Genomic DNA, 18,630 nt, shown 5'->3' on the forward strand with positions numbered 1-18,630 from the left:
GTAATGTCTGTCGACTCGCCGGGTGAGAAGGTGTCTCGGCGCGCGCGTGTGCTCTATCTCTTCGGTTAACGTCGCTTAGTCGAGCCTCTTCGGCGCTTAGGCGAGACGTTTCGGCGCCGTTAGCGTTGTTTCTTGAGGCGTATGCGCTCTCCCCCTCTGTTGAAGTTGCCGCGGGGCCGGCGTGTTCTTTCGCTGGCTTGCGTGACACGCGGCGCGCGCTTGGATTACGCGCTCTTTTGTGACAAACGCCGAGTTGAAAAGGCGGTTACTGTAATTTCCTTTTCGCTCATCAGTGTGGAGTAGTTAGCTGGACGGAAAACAGCGGTCATTATCAGGTGAAGTAAAACAATTTTTTAGTCTCTAAAATAATTACGACTTTACGCGTAGCCATGCAGCGGCACTTCGTGCTTAAATCACGCGTTTTACGGCGGTAAAAATATTCTCCTTTGAAGCAACTTGGCGATCCGGATAACGTGCTGTAACTCGCAGTGGCCTAACTTGTTTGAATGAATTCATGAACTGTTTTCTGAAAGGAAAAAAGGAACGGGACATGTATGCCTAGAAATTGGCGATGTAAATACCTTGCTAATTTAACTTCGCTGTATTTGGGATGCTGACTGTTTTCATAAACCAGTTCAAGGTTCGTAGATAATGCGGTAATAAAGTTGCGCAACAATTTTTAGCTATACTAAGCTGTCACGCGAATATCTCAAGGCCCCAGCTTGGACAAAATTGGTGAAAGGCCCACGAATCGAAGTACCTATAATAGCACAACTTGCAAAAAGAAAGAAAAAGAAAATGTCTATGTTCCGACGGCTGGCGTTGCGGCTGGCGCAGCGCGACTGGCCTAGCGTGACTGGCCGCAAACGAAGCTGGCCCCCTTTTCGCGGCGATCCTGTGGGCCATAGTTTCATATTACTATGGTTTTTTATTTAGAAACTCTATGCTGTGGGCGCTGCCATGTTTGATCACGTGGTGACGCGTCCATTGCTTGCCTCAGCTGCCTGCGTTGCCTCCTTGTTTACAATAGAAGTGTATGACGCTGGCGCGGCTTAGAAAGCCTCTGTTTTGGGAGATATCATAGACGGTAGCTGGGTGGACGACACGAAGCTTTGATCACAGCTTCAGAGAAAATGTAAAAGCGCTTTGGAAGCTCATTAAGCGTTGTCCTAACGGCGCGAGCAGCGTATAAGGTGCTTGTTCTAAAAGCGGGGCTAAATATATTCCAAGATTCTATACAAACATTCCGCTCATGAATTGAATCAGGATTAGTGTGTTTTGCTCTTTGTTATTTATTTGGCAAATATTTTGAAGCAGCGGCTTGTCCGTTTCTGACTCGGTGAAGTTCCTTGGTACAGCCACTATCAGCTGAATATTTTCTGCCTAATCGCAGCGGGTTTGCTCAGTTCCGATAGATTTGTTCTTGCTAAGGGCAAGGCTTGGAGCTTAGCTATTTTGTACATTGTAATACCTTGTAGCAAATATATATTATACCGCTAGTAACTCGCTTACTCTTGTGGACTGTCACGAAACATTCAGCTTCGACCATTCGTGCGCCATCGGTGTAGTCCGTCATTTATTGTGCGTATATAGTGCGCATATATTCAAGTGTGCGCCCATTAACTTATTCTTGATACGTCGGCGATAGAGTGGGCGTAAGTTTTTCTGCCATTTGGGATAGATGCATGTGAATAACGTGCGCGAAGCTTATACACTCTAAAAACAGTTGCACCCTTTGGTGTGCATTTTTGCCACACATCTTGAAAACTCTGCACTTACTACTTTCCTGTCGAGAACGCTGTGTCACGCTGATAACGCTCTTGTCGTTCGTGACCGAGAAGTGCCGGACGCACAGCGTTAAAGAAAGGAAAGCCACGCAAGTGAGATGACGATTATTGTTCTGTGGCATTAATACGCCCCAAAGGGTGCAGTTGTTTTTAGAGTGTACATGACAGGAGGCGGCGCTACTCCCTTTGTCATTGTTTAACGAGTGGTACTCACTCTTGCCGACGTTCTGGAGATGTATCGCTAACCTTCAAAGAAAGGGCTTCAATGCTGGCGGATGAGCAAATTTCTGTATCCTCGAGGAAAGCCGTACATCTCGAAGTGCCGGTAACACGATCGGACAGTTGCAGCAGCGGTCCGCGAACTTGGCCACACAGATTCATTCCATTCCTTAACATGCCAGTCACTATTTTTGCAGCCAACTACTGCACACGTCTTCAATCCACATGATTCAATCTAGCATGATTAGAGCACAGTGTGTTAGCAAAAACTCAGTTGCATTTCCGACAGCTGATCGCACAGAAGCAAGGTAGAAGCGGTAATGGTATCGTATTCGTGCGTGGTCGCTGAGGAGACGTATGGCGCGCCTTCGTAAGCGCCATCTCGTTTCTCTAAAACAAACTGCTCCGCGAAAAGGGTCAATAAATGGGCCTGAACCCTTAAACGTTGAAAGCGCAGCGCATACGAAGCTACCGGCACTCGGCGAATGCCCTTTGGCCCATCGCAGATCGCTTTGAAAATGAGGCCGCCGCGGGCGCACACTTCAGCAGTAGTAGTAAGTGGTTCGTGTGGAAAGGGAAATGTTGGCGCAGCGTCCCAGATCGCTTTCAAGATAGCTCCGTGAGCGGCAGCCGCGTAAGCAGAACGCACCGCCCCCCCCCTCCCCTCCCGTCTCTGTCGGCTCCTCCCCGTTCCTCGCGAACGAAGAGTGTGTCCGGCCGCCTCCCTCTGTCGCGTGCGCGACAGTTTTAGCAGAGCGCGGCTGACGCTCCGCTCAGATTTCACGCTCTGAGATACTGCAGGGAACTGCGTAGATTTCGCATTTGATAAGCGCGTCTTGCCGAGACGCGAGCGACGCGCTATCAGCTCGGCTGCAAAACGACGAAGAGGCCGAGTAGACACGCTGTCACGCTCTGCTCAGTCGGATTTGTAGCGGAGCGAGGGATGCGGTCTTCGTTCCGCTGCCGGTATGAGCGTTGTGCGCAAGCGCAACAGGGTAACCGCTAAGCGGTTGTGTGGCATTTGCTAGCATATGCCGGTCTGAGCGGAGCGGACAGCAAGCGCTCAGCTAAAACACTCTAGTTTTACGCTCCGGTTAGCTGCGGAAGCACGAATGCGCATGCGCCCTCCGCTTAGCTGCAAGCGGGCTAGCGGAGCGAGAAACACGGTCCTCTTATGGCCTGTACACGCTGGAGCCGCCCATCGCCGCAAGCCGCACCGCACTCGCGCGGTCCGCTTAAAATGGCCGCTCTGACGTCACAAGAGGCGGACGTGAACGTTTGCCAGTATGCAGCATGTATGCGGCGACCGCACAAACATGGCGCTGGTTCGAAGCGAAGCGCGAGGCCTAGGCACCTGTGGCAGTTTTTTTTGTGTGGTTTTTAGGGATCATTGCAAGAGTTATCGAGCACTCGCTGAGATAGTCATCGAACGCAGCAATCCGCTGTACCCTGCCTGACCCTTCAGTGCGTGCGATCGTCAACGGCAACAGACGGAAATGTGTTTACGCGAGGGTCGGAAACTTGTCGTATTTCGCTTGTGCAGTACAAGCAGTACAAACGCGAAGGCCATCACATACACGCGCATTCTCTGCATGGCACATGCACTCAGTACGTGCCAGAATGAAAAGAGTGCGATCGCCCACCTCAGCGTATGGTGTGCCTAGGTGCTGTGTGTGCGCGCTTCATCGCTGCGAAGCTCATACGTGTATGTGCATTGTGCAGTGCTGGTTTGTGTTTAGAAAGTGACCATACGACCTGTAGCCATGAGCTTTATTGTCGCGTCATCGCAGCCATTCGTAATGTGCTGTTTGTGCCTTGCTTCGTGTGAGCTGTTTTGGGGGCTGCGATGTGCCTTGGTGACCGTGAACATGCACAGAGCGTTTGAGTGCTAGGGTTCTTACTGTACATGGTGAAGGGTACGGTTACGTATACGTGCAATATCATATGAAGCCAACAAACAATGAGACCAAGGACAACATAGGGGAAATCACTTGTACTTACTAATTGAATGAAAGAAATGATAAATAAATGGAAATGAAAACGGATGAAAAAACAACTCTCCGCAGGTGGGGAACGAACCCACGTCTTTGCATTGCACGTGCGATGCTCTCACCATTGAGCTACCGCGGAGCCGTTTTCCCATACACTTTCTGGGGTATTTATGTTAAGTAATGAAGGAGAAGAAAGGGAACAGAGGGGCCCGATTTTTATTAATATTATAGTAAGAAGCCAACAATGAGACCAAGTACAACATAGGGGAAATTACTTCTACTTACTAATTGAATTAAAGAAATGATAAATTCCAACCCTAAGTAGGAGAGATCAGAAGCTCGAAGAGGTGGTGAAACGCAAGTAGTAGTAGCGCGGTCTACTTTGGTGTGTGAACATAAGTGTCGGAGTCAATTTACTGACGCCAAAGTGAGCGTATTGTTAATTATCAACAGGACGCGCATTGGCATCTGTGTACGGGCTAGCGCCAATATTTGAACAATGCCTTCTTTTGAAACGCGCGCCTTCGACTCGCTCTTTCCAGTCACAAATCACGTCTTTCGTTGTGCCGTGCGCAGAAAATCTAGGGACAAGCTCCACCGGCCCAGCCAGTCGGCGAGAGGCAGACACACAGCAGACGCAGCGTCAAACCATCAACATCATTGTGTGTGGCCGTGGCATCCGAGCAGCTGTAATTGGGACAAGTGTCGCCAGCATCTCACTTTACGTAAGCTTCCTGTCTTAGTTTAGATTTGTTGACATGTTCATTGCATTTGAGTTGAAAAGCCTGTTCAACAGAATTTGAGCCGACTTTTGTATTCGGGGCAGCGCTAACTAGGGTTTCGCTGGCGTCGAGGTGGCCTCCATTTTTCTGTTGCTCTTTGTTCTTAGTTTTCTAACATTGGTGTAAAGCAGTTTTGTCGTGACCTCGAACCGTGGAGTTTCCGTTCTAGGTCAAGAATTGATAAAGTTTGCTGCGTGCTCCTGCTTTTGTCAGGTCCAGTTCGGTGAAGATTGCAGTGCCAAATGTTTTGTAATAGCGAACCGTCTCGCTGGATACCAGCTGCAGTTGTTGCCATCGCTGCTCAGTACATTCACTCTGTCCCTTCGTTTTTCGCAACAGATAGGCGCTCCTGCTGTCTTAGTTTTCACACAATAAGTCACACGTTAAAAAAATACATTGTAACACCAATTTCTTTCTACTTGCCTTTGGTTTGCAGCATGGACAAAACGCCTTATGTTCTCTTGGAGCGAATCGACGCCGATTCACAGCGGGCGTTCGAGCATGGGCTCCAGCAGATTCCCATCGCCAAAAGGTACTGTTGTAACATTTAACTTCCATGTAGACTGAAGTGAAGTATTCAGTCATATGTGGTGTATGCAAGAGAGGTTTTACACGTCGCGCTGTCAGCCTTCATGCATTACATTAATGCACGAACAGAACAGCCTGAGTAACTGTTCAAAAGGTATTTCTTGCCTGTTTATTCAGAGCACTCTGCAAACAGTGACGGTGTGCGCAACAGAATTATTAGTCTTCATTTTTTTTTTAAAGAATTGTAGCCTTTGCACTTCATTACAGCAGTTTCTTGTACACCTAACAGTCTGTAAGGAACTTGAATATACTGTGCTTTAATACCTGTGGTGAACAATCAATATGACGCGTTCGTGATCAGAACTGGGCTCCATACCTTTCTCGCTTTAAGCTTTTCAAATTCATTACTGTGCTTATTTTATGCGAGCAAGTCATTCGGTAGGTGACACACATTATGCCAAGACTGCTGTCACATGTTAGTACCTATTTAAATAGGTTCAGTATCTAGATATGCCTTTTTACTGGCCACATTTCTGATTTGCAGTGGTAGCCTAATGGTCACAGCACTTCAGCAAGTTGTGGACTTTAATATTTCTGAACTTGAGGCTCACATAGTGAAATGTTCTACCTAGCACAGAAACAAACGAAAAAAAAATATGGACAACATAAGGTGCTCTATGGTGTTCATCTCAGTTTTCTCCATTAGTTTTGTGTGCTAGGTAGAATGTATCGGCTAAGGGCCCATTCACACTTGCGACTAGGTGAGGTCGTGCGACGAAGTTAGTCGCAAAGCGACCAGTTGCAAGTAGTCCCAAATGATCGCTTTTCTCGAAAGGCGACCGTTTCGGGCTAGTCGCGTACTGCTCATTTTTAAGTCGCGCAGTCGCAAAACAGCTGAACCAATCAGATGCAATGGAACAGGACGTCCGTATACGCTGACGCTTATTTTCTGTGGCGATTACATTTCAAGCAGACATGAACGGCATATCGAGAGACATTGGTTTAGCGACTCGTCGGTCGCATTTGTCAGTGTGAATGAACATCATTTGTCTCTACTCATTTGTCTTAGTAGATTTCTGGTTGCCAGTCGCAATTGGGAATGGGCCCTAAGGCAACGCCTCCGACTAGGCCTACTTTCTTCCTTAGCCACATTTACCCTACTTTAAATTTAAACTTATAGGTGCGCTTTAAAACAGCACTATTTTGCTGCATCTTGAAAGTTTCAAACAGAGTCAAAAGGCAAAGGGAATAGGCACACATACATGTAAGGCCAGCACTGGTCCTGGGTGCAAGTACTCCTACTGTTTTTGGTTTCTTACACTATTTAACGTTTTTTTGCACCAACTTGCACAAGCAGAAGTACTTCTGGGTCACATTGTGTTACCCCTCAGGCAACAACTAAACACCAGATTTTTAAGCATCAAAAAATTTGTTATAAGCATCTTATTTATTATAGTTATATTATTTATTATAAGAAATGAGGCACTTAATGCCTCATTTCTACAAAACATATATGGCCCGTTTTTGTGCCATGAAAACTTCAGTAGCATTCACTTGCGAGGTCTGAAAGGTAGCAACCATATTATGCAAGTCATCAGTGTTTCACAGTGCTTAGCTATGCACATTGAGAGGCTGCTTTTCCATCGGTGTACTGCTCTCGACCTGTTGTTTAATGTTCTTGTTCAGTTCAATGAGTGGATAATGTAAATTTAGTAGCCAGACTTTCCTGCTTACAATATGTAGCACATTAGGTGGAGCCATAGGTTGGTGGAATAAATGGAACCCACTCAGAAACTGTATTTCTTGCTTAGGGCTCACTCAGACTCAGATTCACCAAAGTTCTACTCTGCCAGGCTTACTCAAACTCGTGCATTGGTCAGGTTGAGTGAGTCGACTCGTGAACTAGTTTGCCGACCTATTCCTGAAAGGCTTCGTGAAGCAAGAAAAGACAGTGGAGACAGTGCTCTAAATAGGTGCCCGACGTGCGAATGCAACACATACACATTTAGTACATGTGCGAGGGACGATGAAGTCCAAATGCAGACGTCGACACGCCTTGGGTTGGGGTGTGACCGCTTTGCTTAATGGTGTTTTTCACTGGTCGAGCTGGAGCGGGTTTACGCTTTCTACTGGTTGTTTCGGATCAACTGACTCTGCACCGAATCGCTCTCACTTGCTCCGCTGCCGAGGTGCGGATTTGGGTGGAAATAGGAGGAGAAGCATACGTCACTTCCGTTCGCTGGGGGACAGCGATTTTGGTGGCCATTGAAACGCACAGAGCAGAATTGTGATTTTTGTGACGTGTGCGCGCAGACTTCCGGTACAATCCATCACGGAGCATTTTCGCTCTCCGCTGACAGATTAGTATTGGTGAAATGCGTGCACTCGCTCCAGGATTTCAGCGGCCGCTCTAGATCGACCAGTGAAAAACACCATAAGACAGATACCACAGATACAGAGGTATCTGTGGTATGTGTCATTATCATTACGTAGCTGCATTGCTTGGGAGGCTGTTCGCTGTACGCACAGAAAACATAAACTAAAAAATAAAAAAGAAATGGTCAAGGCATGCTTGCCCATTAGAGTGGCAAAAAAAAGCTAATGCTTTTTACATGCGGAGGCACAAACACGGTGATTTTGACAACGAACAATGGCTTGGAATTGCACATACTGGAAGCGGCGCAAAGAAAGATGAGAGAGAGAAAGAAAGTCTCGATAACGACCCCAAGAGCAGTTATTCTATATGTTGCTTTTTACTTTGACTGCGCTTTCCACTTGGTGCCAGTCTGCGTAGTAGACTGTGTGGTACTATGTGCTGCTAATCTGACCAAAGCTTTGGCGAAAATGGGTGTGCACTGGGGCAGCTGTGGAGGAAATGTTGGCCTTGGGCATCGGTAAAATTTCTTGAAGGGTACACGGCTTAGAGCACGGCATGTGCTTTTTGACCCAGGCCAGGCTCGGACTTTCTGGTGGTGTGCATGTCACGTGCAGCGAGTTATCCTCGCGCGTCTCGACTCTGAAAAACATGTCTTCTTCAGGTCGGGTTCGGGCTTGTTTTGAGCCGGGCTTGGGCCTGAGGTAAAAGGGGTGGCGGGCCAGGCTGGGCGGGTAACATAGATTATTTCCGGGGCCGGGCCCGGGGGGGTCTCGCCATAAAATTTTTGGTCGAGCTCGGGCTGGCAGCCCAGCGTAAAAACGGGCCTGGGTTGAGAAACTCTACCTGTGCAGTGTTCTAACACGGCCGACTTGCATATGAGCAATCGCTTTTGTTTATTTAGTACAGCCCTCTATGCATTTTGCAGCAAAGCAGGTGGCAGATCTGGTGGGGAATGTCCGCTGCAGGTGTGGGCAAAAATTTATAAAAAATCTTCCAGAATAAAATATAGAAGGAATGTTCGTTTGGGGATGTCAAGTGCGATTTGTGTGGAAAAGTAGAAGTGTGTGGGTTAATTGGGCACGTCTTGTGAATTTGCCGAAATACTTGTAGCATATGTACCAAGATCTTTGTAGCATATGTAGTTCTTAACATTGTGTTATTTCAAAACTATATAAGGTATATGAAGTTGAAATTTGGTGTGAATATTGTGCGTCTTTGGTGGAACGAGGCAGAAGAATTTCAGTGTTGCAAGTGCTTTGCAGCCACTGCAAGAAAATATCAATTTTGTGCCAATTGATGGTCTTGGTGTTTGCTGTCGTAATGAAACCATTGCTGTTTTCGAACTGCTAAGCATATCCAGTTCAACCTTCGTAGGGATATGCTGTACATTTTGGCGAGCACATTGAATAAATTGGGTAATGTTAGGTGTTTCTAGGTGTGGAATAGGTTCGCAAAATAAATGGAACTCGCTGAGGCTCACTAACAAATTGCATATTTATCTTAGGGCATAGTTGGACTTTGACTCACCAAAATTCTACTCTGCTGTGCTTGCTCAAACTCGCACCCCTAGGACCTGCTTGAGCTTACTCGGGCTCGCATGTCAGTCCGAATCTGAATGAGTCAACTCATGAGAGAGTTTGTCAACCTATGGGTAGAGCAATCGCAAAAACGCAAATACACCAGGAAAGCTACTACATACTCGGTGCGAGAAGGTAGTCTGTTCCTAACATATTGATACAAATTTTCCAGTAAGAACCGAAGCATTTAATAGTGTATGTTTACAAATCTTTGTGGAGTTAAGGGTAACCTGCGACTAACACCTCTTAGTTTTCAGGTATGCAAATTGTGTGCATGGTGGGTGGGCTATGCGGTGTGAATAACTGAAGATGGTAGTATGTGTTCAAGAGACTTGTCCTAGGCTAGCGGTCTGGTATAACACAGCACCAACATTCTGAGCAGTTCTCACAAGACCCAAATGGAAAATAATGTTGTTCACTACTGTACACTTAAGAGTTAATGCTTTATTACGGATGCCATTCCTGCCGAATTCACATACGCTGTTTAAAAGAAAGGGTAAGCTAAGGGGCAGGGATTATTGCTTTAGATGAGCTGCTATCCTGATCTACAAAGGAGCAGAAATGTTAAAAGCAGACCGCCTAACTATAACAGCCTTACACAGGCAGCACTCTCTGCCTGCGCGTAAGATACAGTATGCACTATGCCTTTCTTCAAGTTCTTTGCCTTACTCCCGCAGATCTGTCTTCAGTGTCTCTTGCCCATTATCGAAAGAGTAGGCTTTTGGCAACCTTTCTATTTTTTTTTTTTCGTGACCAACGAGCAACACGAAGGTGTCGAGCTACCCTCGAAATCTCGGCTAACTTTGATAGCGCAAGTGCTTCATTGCTGTGTCACATTGCCAGGTGTGCCGCCATTGTAACGGCATCTGCCAAGTCTTGTGGAATGTAGTAACCGAAAGTGCCTGTGGGCACCTCTAGTATTGGTAGCTGGGGCTTGGTCCTGTTGGTGTCAGGCAATACTTCACCTCTTTCTTCTATTCCACATTAATCCGAACACTGGATGATGGCAGATCTAGGAGTCTGCAGTTAGCAGCTGCGGAGTGCATATGGGTTGGATATGTCTTTTAAGAACCTTGTGCTCTTCTTTAGGGCATACTCCAAGGTGAGCTGGCTTCAATGTTCATGACCGTGGCACTTCAGCTACACGCATTCCTAATTTTGGCTCTGGCTCATGGCTTCATCTACCACTGCTCATTTTAGTACTGGTGTGCCTCCACTACTGACTTTCCTACATATATTGTTTGTTTGTTCAAGCCATGCACTACGGCCAATGCAAAATAGCATCAACATAACATTACAAAAGTGTGCAATTTGAATGATTGCTATTATCCTGAGCTGCAAAAGTTTCCCGAATAGCTCATTACTGGCAAGAGGCGCTGTCTAGCGGTGGTACAATGTAGCACTCGGGTGTTTAAGGAGGCTGGGTAGCCTGTATCCTGGAACTTTTGGATTATTCCTCTCACTTGGCAAAATAGTAGCTTGTTTTAATGCGAATAGCATTCTTTGCCTACTTCAATTGTTTTGAGATTATCTCTCTATCTAGCCCAGAGGTTCTTAAGCATGTTGGTCGCAGGTAACCTTGCTACTCCATGAAGTGCCAAGGAACCCCCCTCCCCCTAGTAGTGAGGCTAAGCTTAGTGCACAACACGTTTGGGGCCAACAGTGGTAGTGGACAAGCTATTTTGATGGTAACATGCAACCCACGTGGTGCAAACTGGTTGCAATGGTCATGAGCCAAGACAAGACAGCATCGCTACCCAGGCATGCTGAGAAAGAATGAGTTTTCAGTGAGTATCGCGCGGGGACACTTATAAAGATTTCATTACAAGAGGCCTTAGAATCAGTGCCGGCTCTACTTTGAGTGCAGTAAAACGTCATTAATTCAGATTTCACGGGACTTAAAAAAAATCTCTGAATTGACCTTATGTTGAATCATCGAGGGTATCAAGAAAACAAACAAATGCTTACTACATCAAGACGCTTTTATTTACTGAATGAATCAGTGAATCCCGTTTCTATTTTGCACAAAAGCAGTGCGGAAGCTGCTTTAGTGCTGTTCTCATCATCTTGTGACTGATCTTAGTGACTTGGTGAGCACGGAACCAGGGAAAATTTATCAGTGGCTCGCAGAACCTCGCCGAGGGGTTCTGCCACTTTGAGTACCCATGATTTAGCCTCTTACGCCGACCCAGTTGCCCAAGTGGTCTACCTGGTCAGGATGCAATCATGATTGTTCTATTGTTATCATTCCAGCTTCGTGATATCGCTCTTGTCATGTCGTCATCACGCTTTCTCCCTCATCCCAGTGGCCCAAGCTGTCTTGTAGCGTAGGCCAGTAGGTATGGACTCATGGTAGTGATGCCGTTGGGGTCATTGCATCGCCGTCATATAGTCATGCATTCGTTCTCACACCACCATAGTAATGCCATCGCGGTTATTGTTGTCATTCCAACTTCCTGATCTGACTCTCGTCATGCTGTTGCCATCAAGCCTTCTTCTCCGACTCAGGGTCCAAGTTATCTAATCTCTTGGGCCACTAGGCATTTGTTCGGAGTCGTGATGCTGTCGTGATCATTGCATCGTCGTCATTCCACATTTGTCATCACTCTCGTCATTCCATCATCATCATGCCATCACATAGTCGTCGTCATGTTGTCATCGTCGCACTCTTGCTTTATCATTGTAATGACTTCAGTAGCGTTATCCCGTTGTCGTCATGCTATCATTTCATTGATGTCAATCTTTCTTTGTCATTTCTTTGTAATCATACTGTTGTCATTATCTGCTTCAGCTGCTGTTCCGCGCTGGGTAGCTTTTTTCTCCGCATAACGGGTGAGGTAGTCAGTGGCGACAATAATCCACCTGTTCCCTGTAGTTGAAGTTGGAAATGGTCCAAGAAAATCCATGCCAATTTTGGCAAAGGGCGTTCCCGGTACCTCTACAGGATGTAGGAGACCAGCTGGCTTGTCGGGTGGTGCTTTGCATCTTTGGCAGTCAGGACAAGTGCGCACATGATGTTTAACATCGGCTGGCAGCTTCGGCCAATAATACTTCCGCCGCAGTCGGGACAATGTTCGTGTGGAGCCCAGATGACCTGAGGTGGCCTCATGACACGCTGTGAGAACTTCATTGCGAAGCGAAGCAGGCACGACCAGTAAGTAGGTGCTGCCCGTCGGAGAAAAGTTCTTCTTATAGAGAACATTGTCCTTCAAACAAAATGACGCCAGACTGCGTCCAAACAGGCGAGGCACGTCTTTGCCCCGGCCTTCCAAGAAATCAATAAGCGGAAGCAGTTCTGGGTCGTCGCGCTGCTGCTTGGAAATGGTAAATGTATCGACGACTCCCAAGACTGCACCGTCTGTGTCCGGATCCTCGGTGACAGAAGGCTGTATAGGTGACCGAGAGAGGCAGTCGGCGTCGGTGTGCTTTTTCCTTGACCTGTATACGACGGACATGTTGAACTCCTGAAGACTGAGGATCCAGCGTGCCAATCGACCGCAGGGGTCTTTTAAATTAGTCAGCCAACACAGAGAATGGTGGTCACTGACGATGGTGAATGAGCAACCGTATAAATAAGGGCGAAATTTATTAACGGCCCACACAACGGCGAGGCATTCTTTCTCCGTAGTTGAATAGTTTTCTTCTGAGCGCGAAAGAGTTCTGCTGGCGTAGGCGATCACTTTCTCGGAGCTGTCTTGCCATTGCACCAGCACGGCACGCAGACCTACATTACTCGCGTCAGTATGAAGTGCTGTCGGGGCGTCCTGATCAAAGTGTGCCAGAGCTGGGGGAATTCGTAGACGCTGACATAATTCGTTAAATGCCATTTGCTCGCGTTCGCCCCAAACAAAGGGAACATCTTCTCGTGTTAGTCGCGTCAACGGTGAGGCAATACGTTAAAAGTCCGCAATAAACCAGCGATAATAAGCGCACTGGCACAAGAAGCGTCTCACTGCCTTCCTGTTAGATGGTGTGGGGAATACTGTAACCACGTCTATTTTGTCTGGGTCAGGCCGGACACCTTCGCTACTAACAATGTGGCCCAGGAATTGGAGTTCGTTAAAGCCAAAATGACATTTTTCAGGCTTTAACGTGAGGCCTGCAGAGCGTACGGTTTGGAGAACAGCCTGTAGCCGGGTTAGATGCTCCTCAAATGTAGCTGAAAAAACGATCACATCGTCGAGGTATACCAAGCACGTTTGCCACTTTAGACCTGAAAGTACGGTGTCCATTAGACGCTGAAAAGTGGCTGGTGCTGTACACAAACCGAAAGGTAGCACCTTAAATTCGTAGAGACCGTCGGGCGTCACGAAGGCAGTTTTCTCCCGATCTCGCTCATCGACTTCTATTTGCCGATACCCGCTGCTTAGGTCCATGGAGGAAAAATAGCGTGCGTGGTGCAACCTGTCGTGTGAATCGTCGATGCGTGGTAATGGATAGACGTCTCTTTGTTACCTGATTTAACTTGCGGTAGTCAATACAGAAACGTAAGCTGCCGTCTTCTTTCTTGACCAACACCACAGGGGACGCCCAAGGACTTTTCGAAGGCTGTATCACATCATCCTCGAGCATTTTCTTCACGTGTTTTTGTATTTTTTCGCGTTCCTTCGGGGCCACACGGTAGGGGTTCTGTCGAATCGGTCTAGTGGCATCGTCCGTAATTATCCGATGTTTGGTCAGTGGTGTTTGCTTGACCTTGGACGTACACGAAAAGCAATCCTCAAACAGCTGTACGAGTTCCAGTAGGCGCTGCCTCTCATTGGGCAACAGGGCCGAGCAAACGCGACGGACAATGTTGTTGGGGCCGGAATGGTCTTGTCACTCGTTCCTTGGTCGTGCACAGCGAAGCAGTCCTTTACTTGTACTATGTCATCATAGAATGCAACTGTAGTGCCTTTCGGGACGTGGCTGCGTTCGTTGCTAAAGTTTGTAAGGAGCACTGCTGCATGCCCATGATTTAAAGCCAGAATGCCCCATGCAATCGAAATGCCGTGTGTGAGCAATAATACGTTGATTTGTTCCGCTATCACATCACCGTGGTAAGGCCTCTCGGTAGCAACAGACACAAGGCAGCAGGTTCGCGGCGGCATCGTCACGTCCTCGGCTAGTCGCAAACGCCCGTGCTGTCTATCATAGTTGCTGTCTACATCTGGGTTCGCTGAAAATGTGACCAAACGCTCCGGGATGTTTATAATAGCTCCATAATCCCGCAGAAAATTCATCCCCAAGATGAGTTCTTTGCAGCACTCGGGGAGAATAACGAACGAGGCAACAAAGCTGGAATCACCGACGCGGAGTCTGGCGGTACATTTACCCGTTGGCGTCATTATCTGACCCCCGGCACTTCTTGTGTGGCCCTGTCCATGGTGTTTTCACCTTTTTATGGCGGTCAACTAGCTCTTGACGCATAATCGAGAAATCAGCACCGGTGTCCACAAGGGCTGTTACGGGATGTCCGTCCACAAAAAGGCTGAGGTCAGCGCGATCACATTCGTCTGCATTACTCGTCATCGGCATGTTGTCTTGTTGCGGCAGTTGGGGGGTCTTTTCGGCGTCTCGACATTTGGCAACCTTCCCCCCCGGAGGTCCCGGCCGTTAGTTCCTCGGTGAGGACTGGGGTAACGGCCTCTGACGACGTCAGCGAAACTGGGACGGTTGGGGAAAGCGGTACGTTGAGGTGACGGAGACTGCCAGCGACGACGTGGCGAAGCGGCTTGGGTGGTCGGCGAGTAACCCTCGTCCAGGGCACGGCGGTATTCAAAGCGCGGGGAAGCTGAACGTGGAAAGCCTCCAAACGCGACGTCTCGATGAGGGCAGTAACTAGCAATGGGGCCCGGTTCCCCACAGTAGAAGCAGAGTGGCCGACGGTCGGCAGTGCGCCACAAGTCAGTTCGGCGAGCTGGTGGACGTCTCCGAGGCTCCCGCTGCCACGATGGAGTGGTAACAGGTAGCGGATGGAACGGCGTGGTCGGCGGTGGAGGGGGAGGACGACGAACGGCATCGGCATAGCTCAACGGGCGTGATTCGGGGCACTGCGCGGGCGATGAAAAGGCTTGCCGCAGCTCCTGGCAGACGACTTTGGCAACAGAAGCAACTGCTGGCTCGGTAGATGGAGCAACCAGGGTTTGTAGTTCCTCACGCAGTATGCTTCGAATCGGCTCTCGCAGAGAGCTTTTGCTAGTGGTGGCATTCTGAGCGGTGGCGCTCATGGGTGTGGTATTGGACAGGCGGTCAATGTGGCGGCATCGTTGTTGAAGTGCTCGCTCGATTAGTGTGGCCTCCTTGATGAATTCTACCGTGGTTGGTGGGTTTCGTACCAGGCCTGCAAACAACTGTTCCTTAATTCCGCGCATCAGATGGCGCACTTTCTTAGTCTCGGGCATATCGGGGTCAGCTCGGCGGAATAGACGGGACATATCCTCAGCATACGTAGCGACGCTTTCATTGGGTTTCTGGAAGCGCGCTTCGATTAGCTGTTGCGCGTAATCCCGCCAGTCGGAACAGGAGAATGTATCCAGGAGTTGGCGTCGAAAGTCGTTCCACGTTTGGAAGCACGCTTCCTGGTTCTGAAACCACGTGCGCGCACTGTCTTCTAGTGCGAAATAGGCGCGCCTAAGTTTTTGTTCTGCGCTCCATTCGTTGACTTTGGCAACCCTCTCATACTGATCAAGCCAGTCCTCAACGTCTTCAAATGCATCGACACGAAAGATATCCGGAACGAGAGGATGCTGAAGAGTCACCTGGGAAGGGCTTGTCGCCATCTGTGAAGGAGGAACATTCGCCGATGTAGGAGTGTCCATGCTGGTCGGAGCTGGAACGCTGGTGAATTCTGGGCTCAGGCCTAACAGGCGGCGGCTGAATCGGTGCACTGGAGTAATGTCGAGAGGTTGATTCTCGGGACTGCGTGTACGGGTCCGAGCAGGCGTCCCGAGCATCAGGTACCCAGCACCTCCACCAGTGTCACGACGGCGAAAGCTCGAGGGACAAACGAACCGCACTTGTCAGCAGAGGCAGTAACAAGAACGGACGGTTTTAAAATACCGCGCGCTAGTCACTGCTTCTTCTTCTTCTTGCTGTTTTTCATAAGTGCATATGTGTCTTATGTCGTCTTCATCGCCGCGCTAGACACGTGGCAAGATAATGATTATGCCGCCCTTGTCATTCCGTTGTCAGACCTTCATTGTCTCCAGACCTCTATCACACCTTCATTGTCAGACCATTGTCACAATGCAGTCTTAGTCATGCCATCATCGTCACTCAAGCTTTGTCATCCAACTCTCATCATGCCATTGTCATCATACACTCCTCTTCATCCCATTGTCCTCATGCCGTTGTCATATGTCGCTGCATAGTCGTCATGGATTGGTGTTCATACCGTCATCAGGATACTGTCGTGGTTGTTCTGTCGTCATCATTGTAACTGTGACATCCGGCCCTCATCATACCGTTGTCGTCATGCCACCATCATCATCACTTCAGTGTCATCATCCCAATGTCATCCCCGCAGGGGCGTCTGCGCAAGCAGGCGTTTGGTGGGTTGCGACACCACGGACCCAAGCACACGGGGGTTGGACCCTCCCACGTGTAGCCGTGCGTGGCTTAGCCGTGTCTGGGGAAAGGGGGATCCTGGAGGTTGAGCCGATGCCGGGTGTTCGGACCTATAAGGCCCCCCGGCGGAGGCAACACACCTCTTCGGCCTCTGCTTCACATAGACGGCACCCCCGGGCTGACCCACCCGGGGGAAATCGGTAGTCGCCTTTTCCTGTCCTTCTCTTCAATCTTGGTCTTTCTCTCTCACTTTCAATCTATCCTGTCTTCTTTTCTCTTCCATTTACTTCCAGCATTCCTGGCGGCGAGGGTTAACCTTGTGTGTTATAACCACCCTTGGTTATACGTATTTGGTTATAGCGGGTACGTACAGCTGGCGTTGGTGGGACTTGTGTTTACAGGTCCTACATCGTCCCCTTGTTGGGCTCCATGGTGGGTGGCTGGCGTTCCTGCCGAAAAATTATTATTTTTGATGGCTTTTTCTTTCCCTGCATTACCTGATCGCCCCCTTAAGCGGGGGCGCACCGAAGCTGTATTCAAATTTTTTGGCCGGCAAACTGAAAATTTCCCTCGATTCCACGTAATCCATTGTGAAAAACACCGAAAAGGCGGTGAGAACGATCTCACCTTTTCTTGTTTCAAAATGCCTGACAGAGACAATAGGGGCCGGCTACAAAGCTACTAAATTGGCTAGCGGCGACCTTCTTCTTGAACTCCGAGATATCAAACAACATGAGAAACTGCAGAACCTCGTATCAATTGGAGACTTTCTTGTCACTGTGACCCCACACCGCACTATGAACACCAGTCATGGTGTTGTTTCGGATGATGATTTGATGGAGCTAAGTGAGGCAGAACTATTAGAGGGATGGAGTGACCAAAATGTGATCAATGTCAGAAGAATCAAGATGAGGCGTGACGGAAAAGAAATTCTGACCAAGCATCTCATTCTAACCTTCGGCTCAAGTGTACTGCCCGAGACTATCGAGGCAGGCTACATAAAGCTCAGAGTCAGGCCGTATATCCCTAATCCCCTGCGATGTTTCAAATGCCAGAGGTTTGGCCATAGCTCACAGAGCTGTCGAGGTCGAACTACTTGTGCCAAATGCAGTGCTTCTGAACACACATGAGTCGTGCAACAATACTCCACATTGTGTAAACTGTGATGGCGAGCATGCCGCATACTCGCGGTCCTGCCCATCCTGGAAAAAAGAAAAAGAAATTGTCACGATTAAAGTCAAACAAAACATTTCGTTTAAAGAGGCACGAAGGCAGGTGTCCTACCTCCCAAAAACCAGCTTTGCCGATGTGACGCGTCAGGGGGCAGCGTCGCAGCGGCTTCCGGCTGCCGTCCGGCCCACACGTAGTGAGCCGGCGGTGAAGCCATCTGCCCCCTCGGCGGCTGCAGCTAGCACTGCTCCGCCATCCCAGAAGGGGCCATCGACCTCCGGGCTGGTGGCCTCCAAGGTCTCGTCCCTCGAGACGAGGCCTTCACCGCGAACAAACCGTTCTCAAGAGCGGGTGTCCAGCGCTCCGCAAGAGCCGATGGACACATCTTCCAGCCAGACGGCGCAGCCAGCGCCAAAGGAGCGGCGAGAATCCCTCGACCGCTCCAAAAAAGAAAAAGCCCGCATCACAGGGCCCGACAAGGGCTCTGTAAGTTAAGTTAGTGTTTTCACACGAGACACACAGCACAAACATTGTCTGCAACATGAACACACAGATACTACAGTGGAACGTCAGAGGATTACTTCGTAACCTCGACGACATCACAGAACTCATACATAAATTTAATCCGAAGGTGCTGTGTGTCCAAGAAAC

General features: G+C 48.7%; 2 protein-coding genes and 1 non-coding gene across 7 annotated transcripts in view; 1 reads left to right on the plus strand and 2 right to left on the minus strand.

Moving 5' to 3' along the window:
* Nucleotides 1–18,630, minus strand: part of LOC119437340 (uncharacterized) — a 583,955-nt gene that overhangs the window by 262,056 nt on the left and 303,269 nt on the right. The gene's annotated exons all lie outside the window — the stretch shown is intronic.
* LOC119437342 (uncharacterized) overlaps nucleotides 1–18,630 on the plus strand; it is a 528,585-nt gene that overhangs the window by 53,551 nt on the left and 456,404 nt on the right. For all 3 annotated transcript variants that reach the window (XM_049660446.1, XM_049660448.1, XM_049660447.1), the window contains exons 2-3: nucleotides 4,574–4,722; nucleotides 5,216–5,311. In XM_049660446.1, the coding sequence (XP_049516403.1) occupies nucleotides 5,217–5,311 (95 nt within the window). In that variant the 5' untranslated portion in view covers nucleotides 4,574–4,722; nucleotide 5,216. The remainder of the gene's footprint in view (nucleotides 1–4,573; nucleotides 4,723–5,215; nucleotides 5,312–18,630) is intronic.
* Nucleotides 4,065–4,136, minus strand: Trnaa-ugc (transfer RNA alanine (anticodon UGC)). Its single transcript has one exon. It is a non-coding gene; the product is annotated as a tRNA-Ala (tRNA).

This window comes from Dermacentor silvarum, chromosome 1 (genome assembly GCF_013339745.2).
Source record: "Dermacentor silvarum isolate Dsil-2018 chromosome 1, BIME_Dsil_1.4, whole genome shotgun sequence".
NCBI lineage: Eukaryota > Metazoa > Arthropoda > Arachnida > Ixodida > Ixodidae > Dermacentor > Dermacentor silvarum.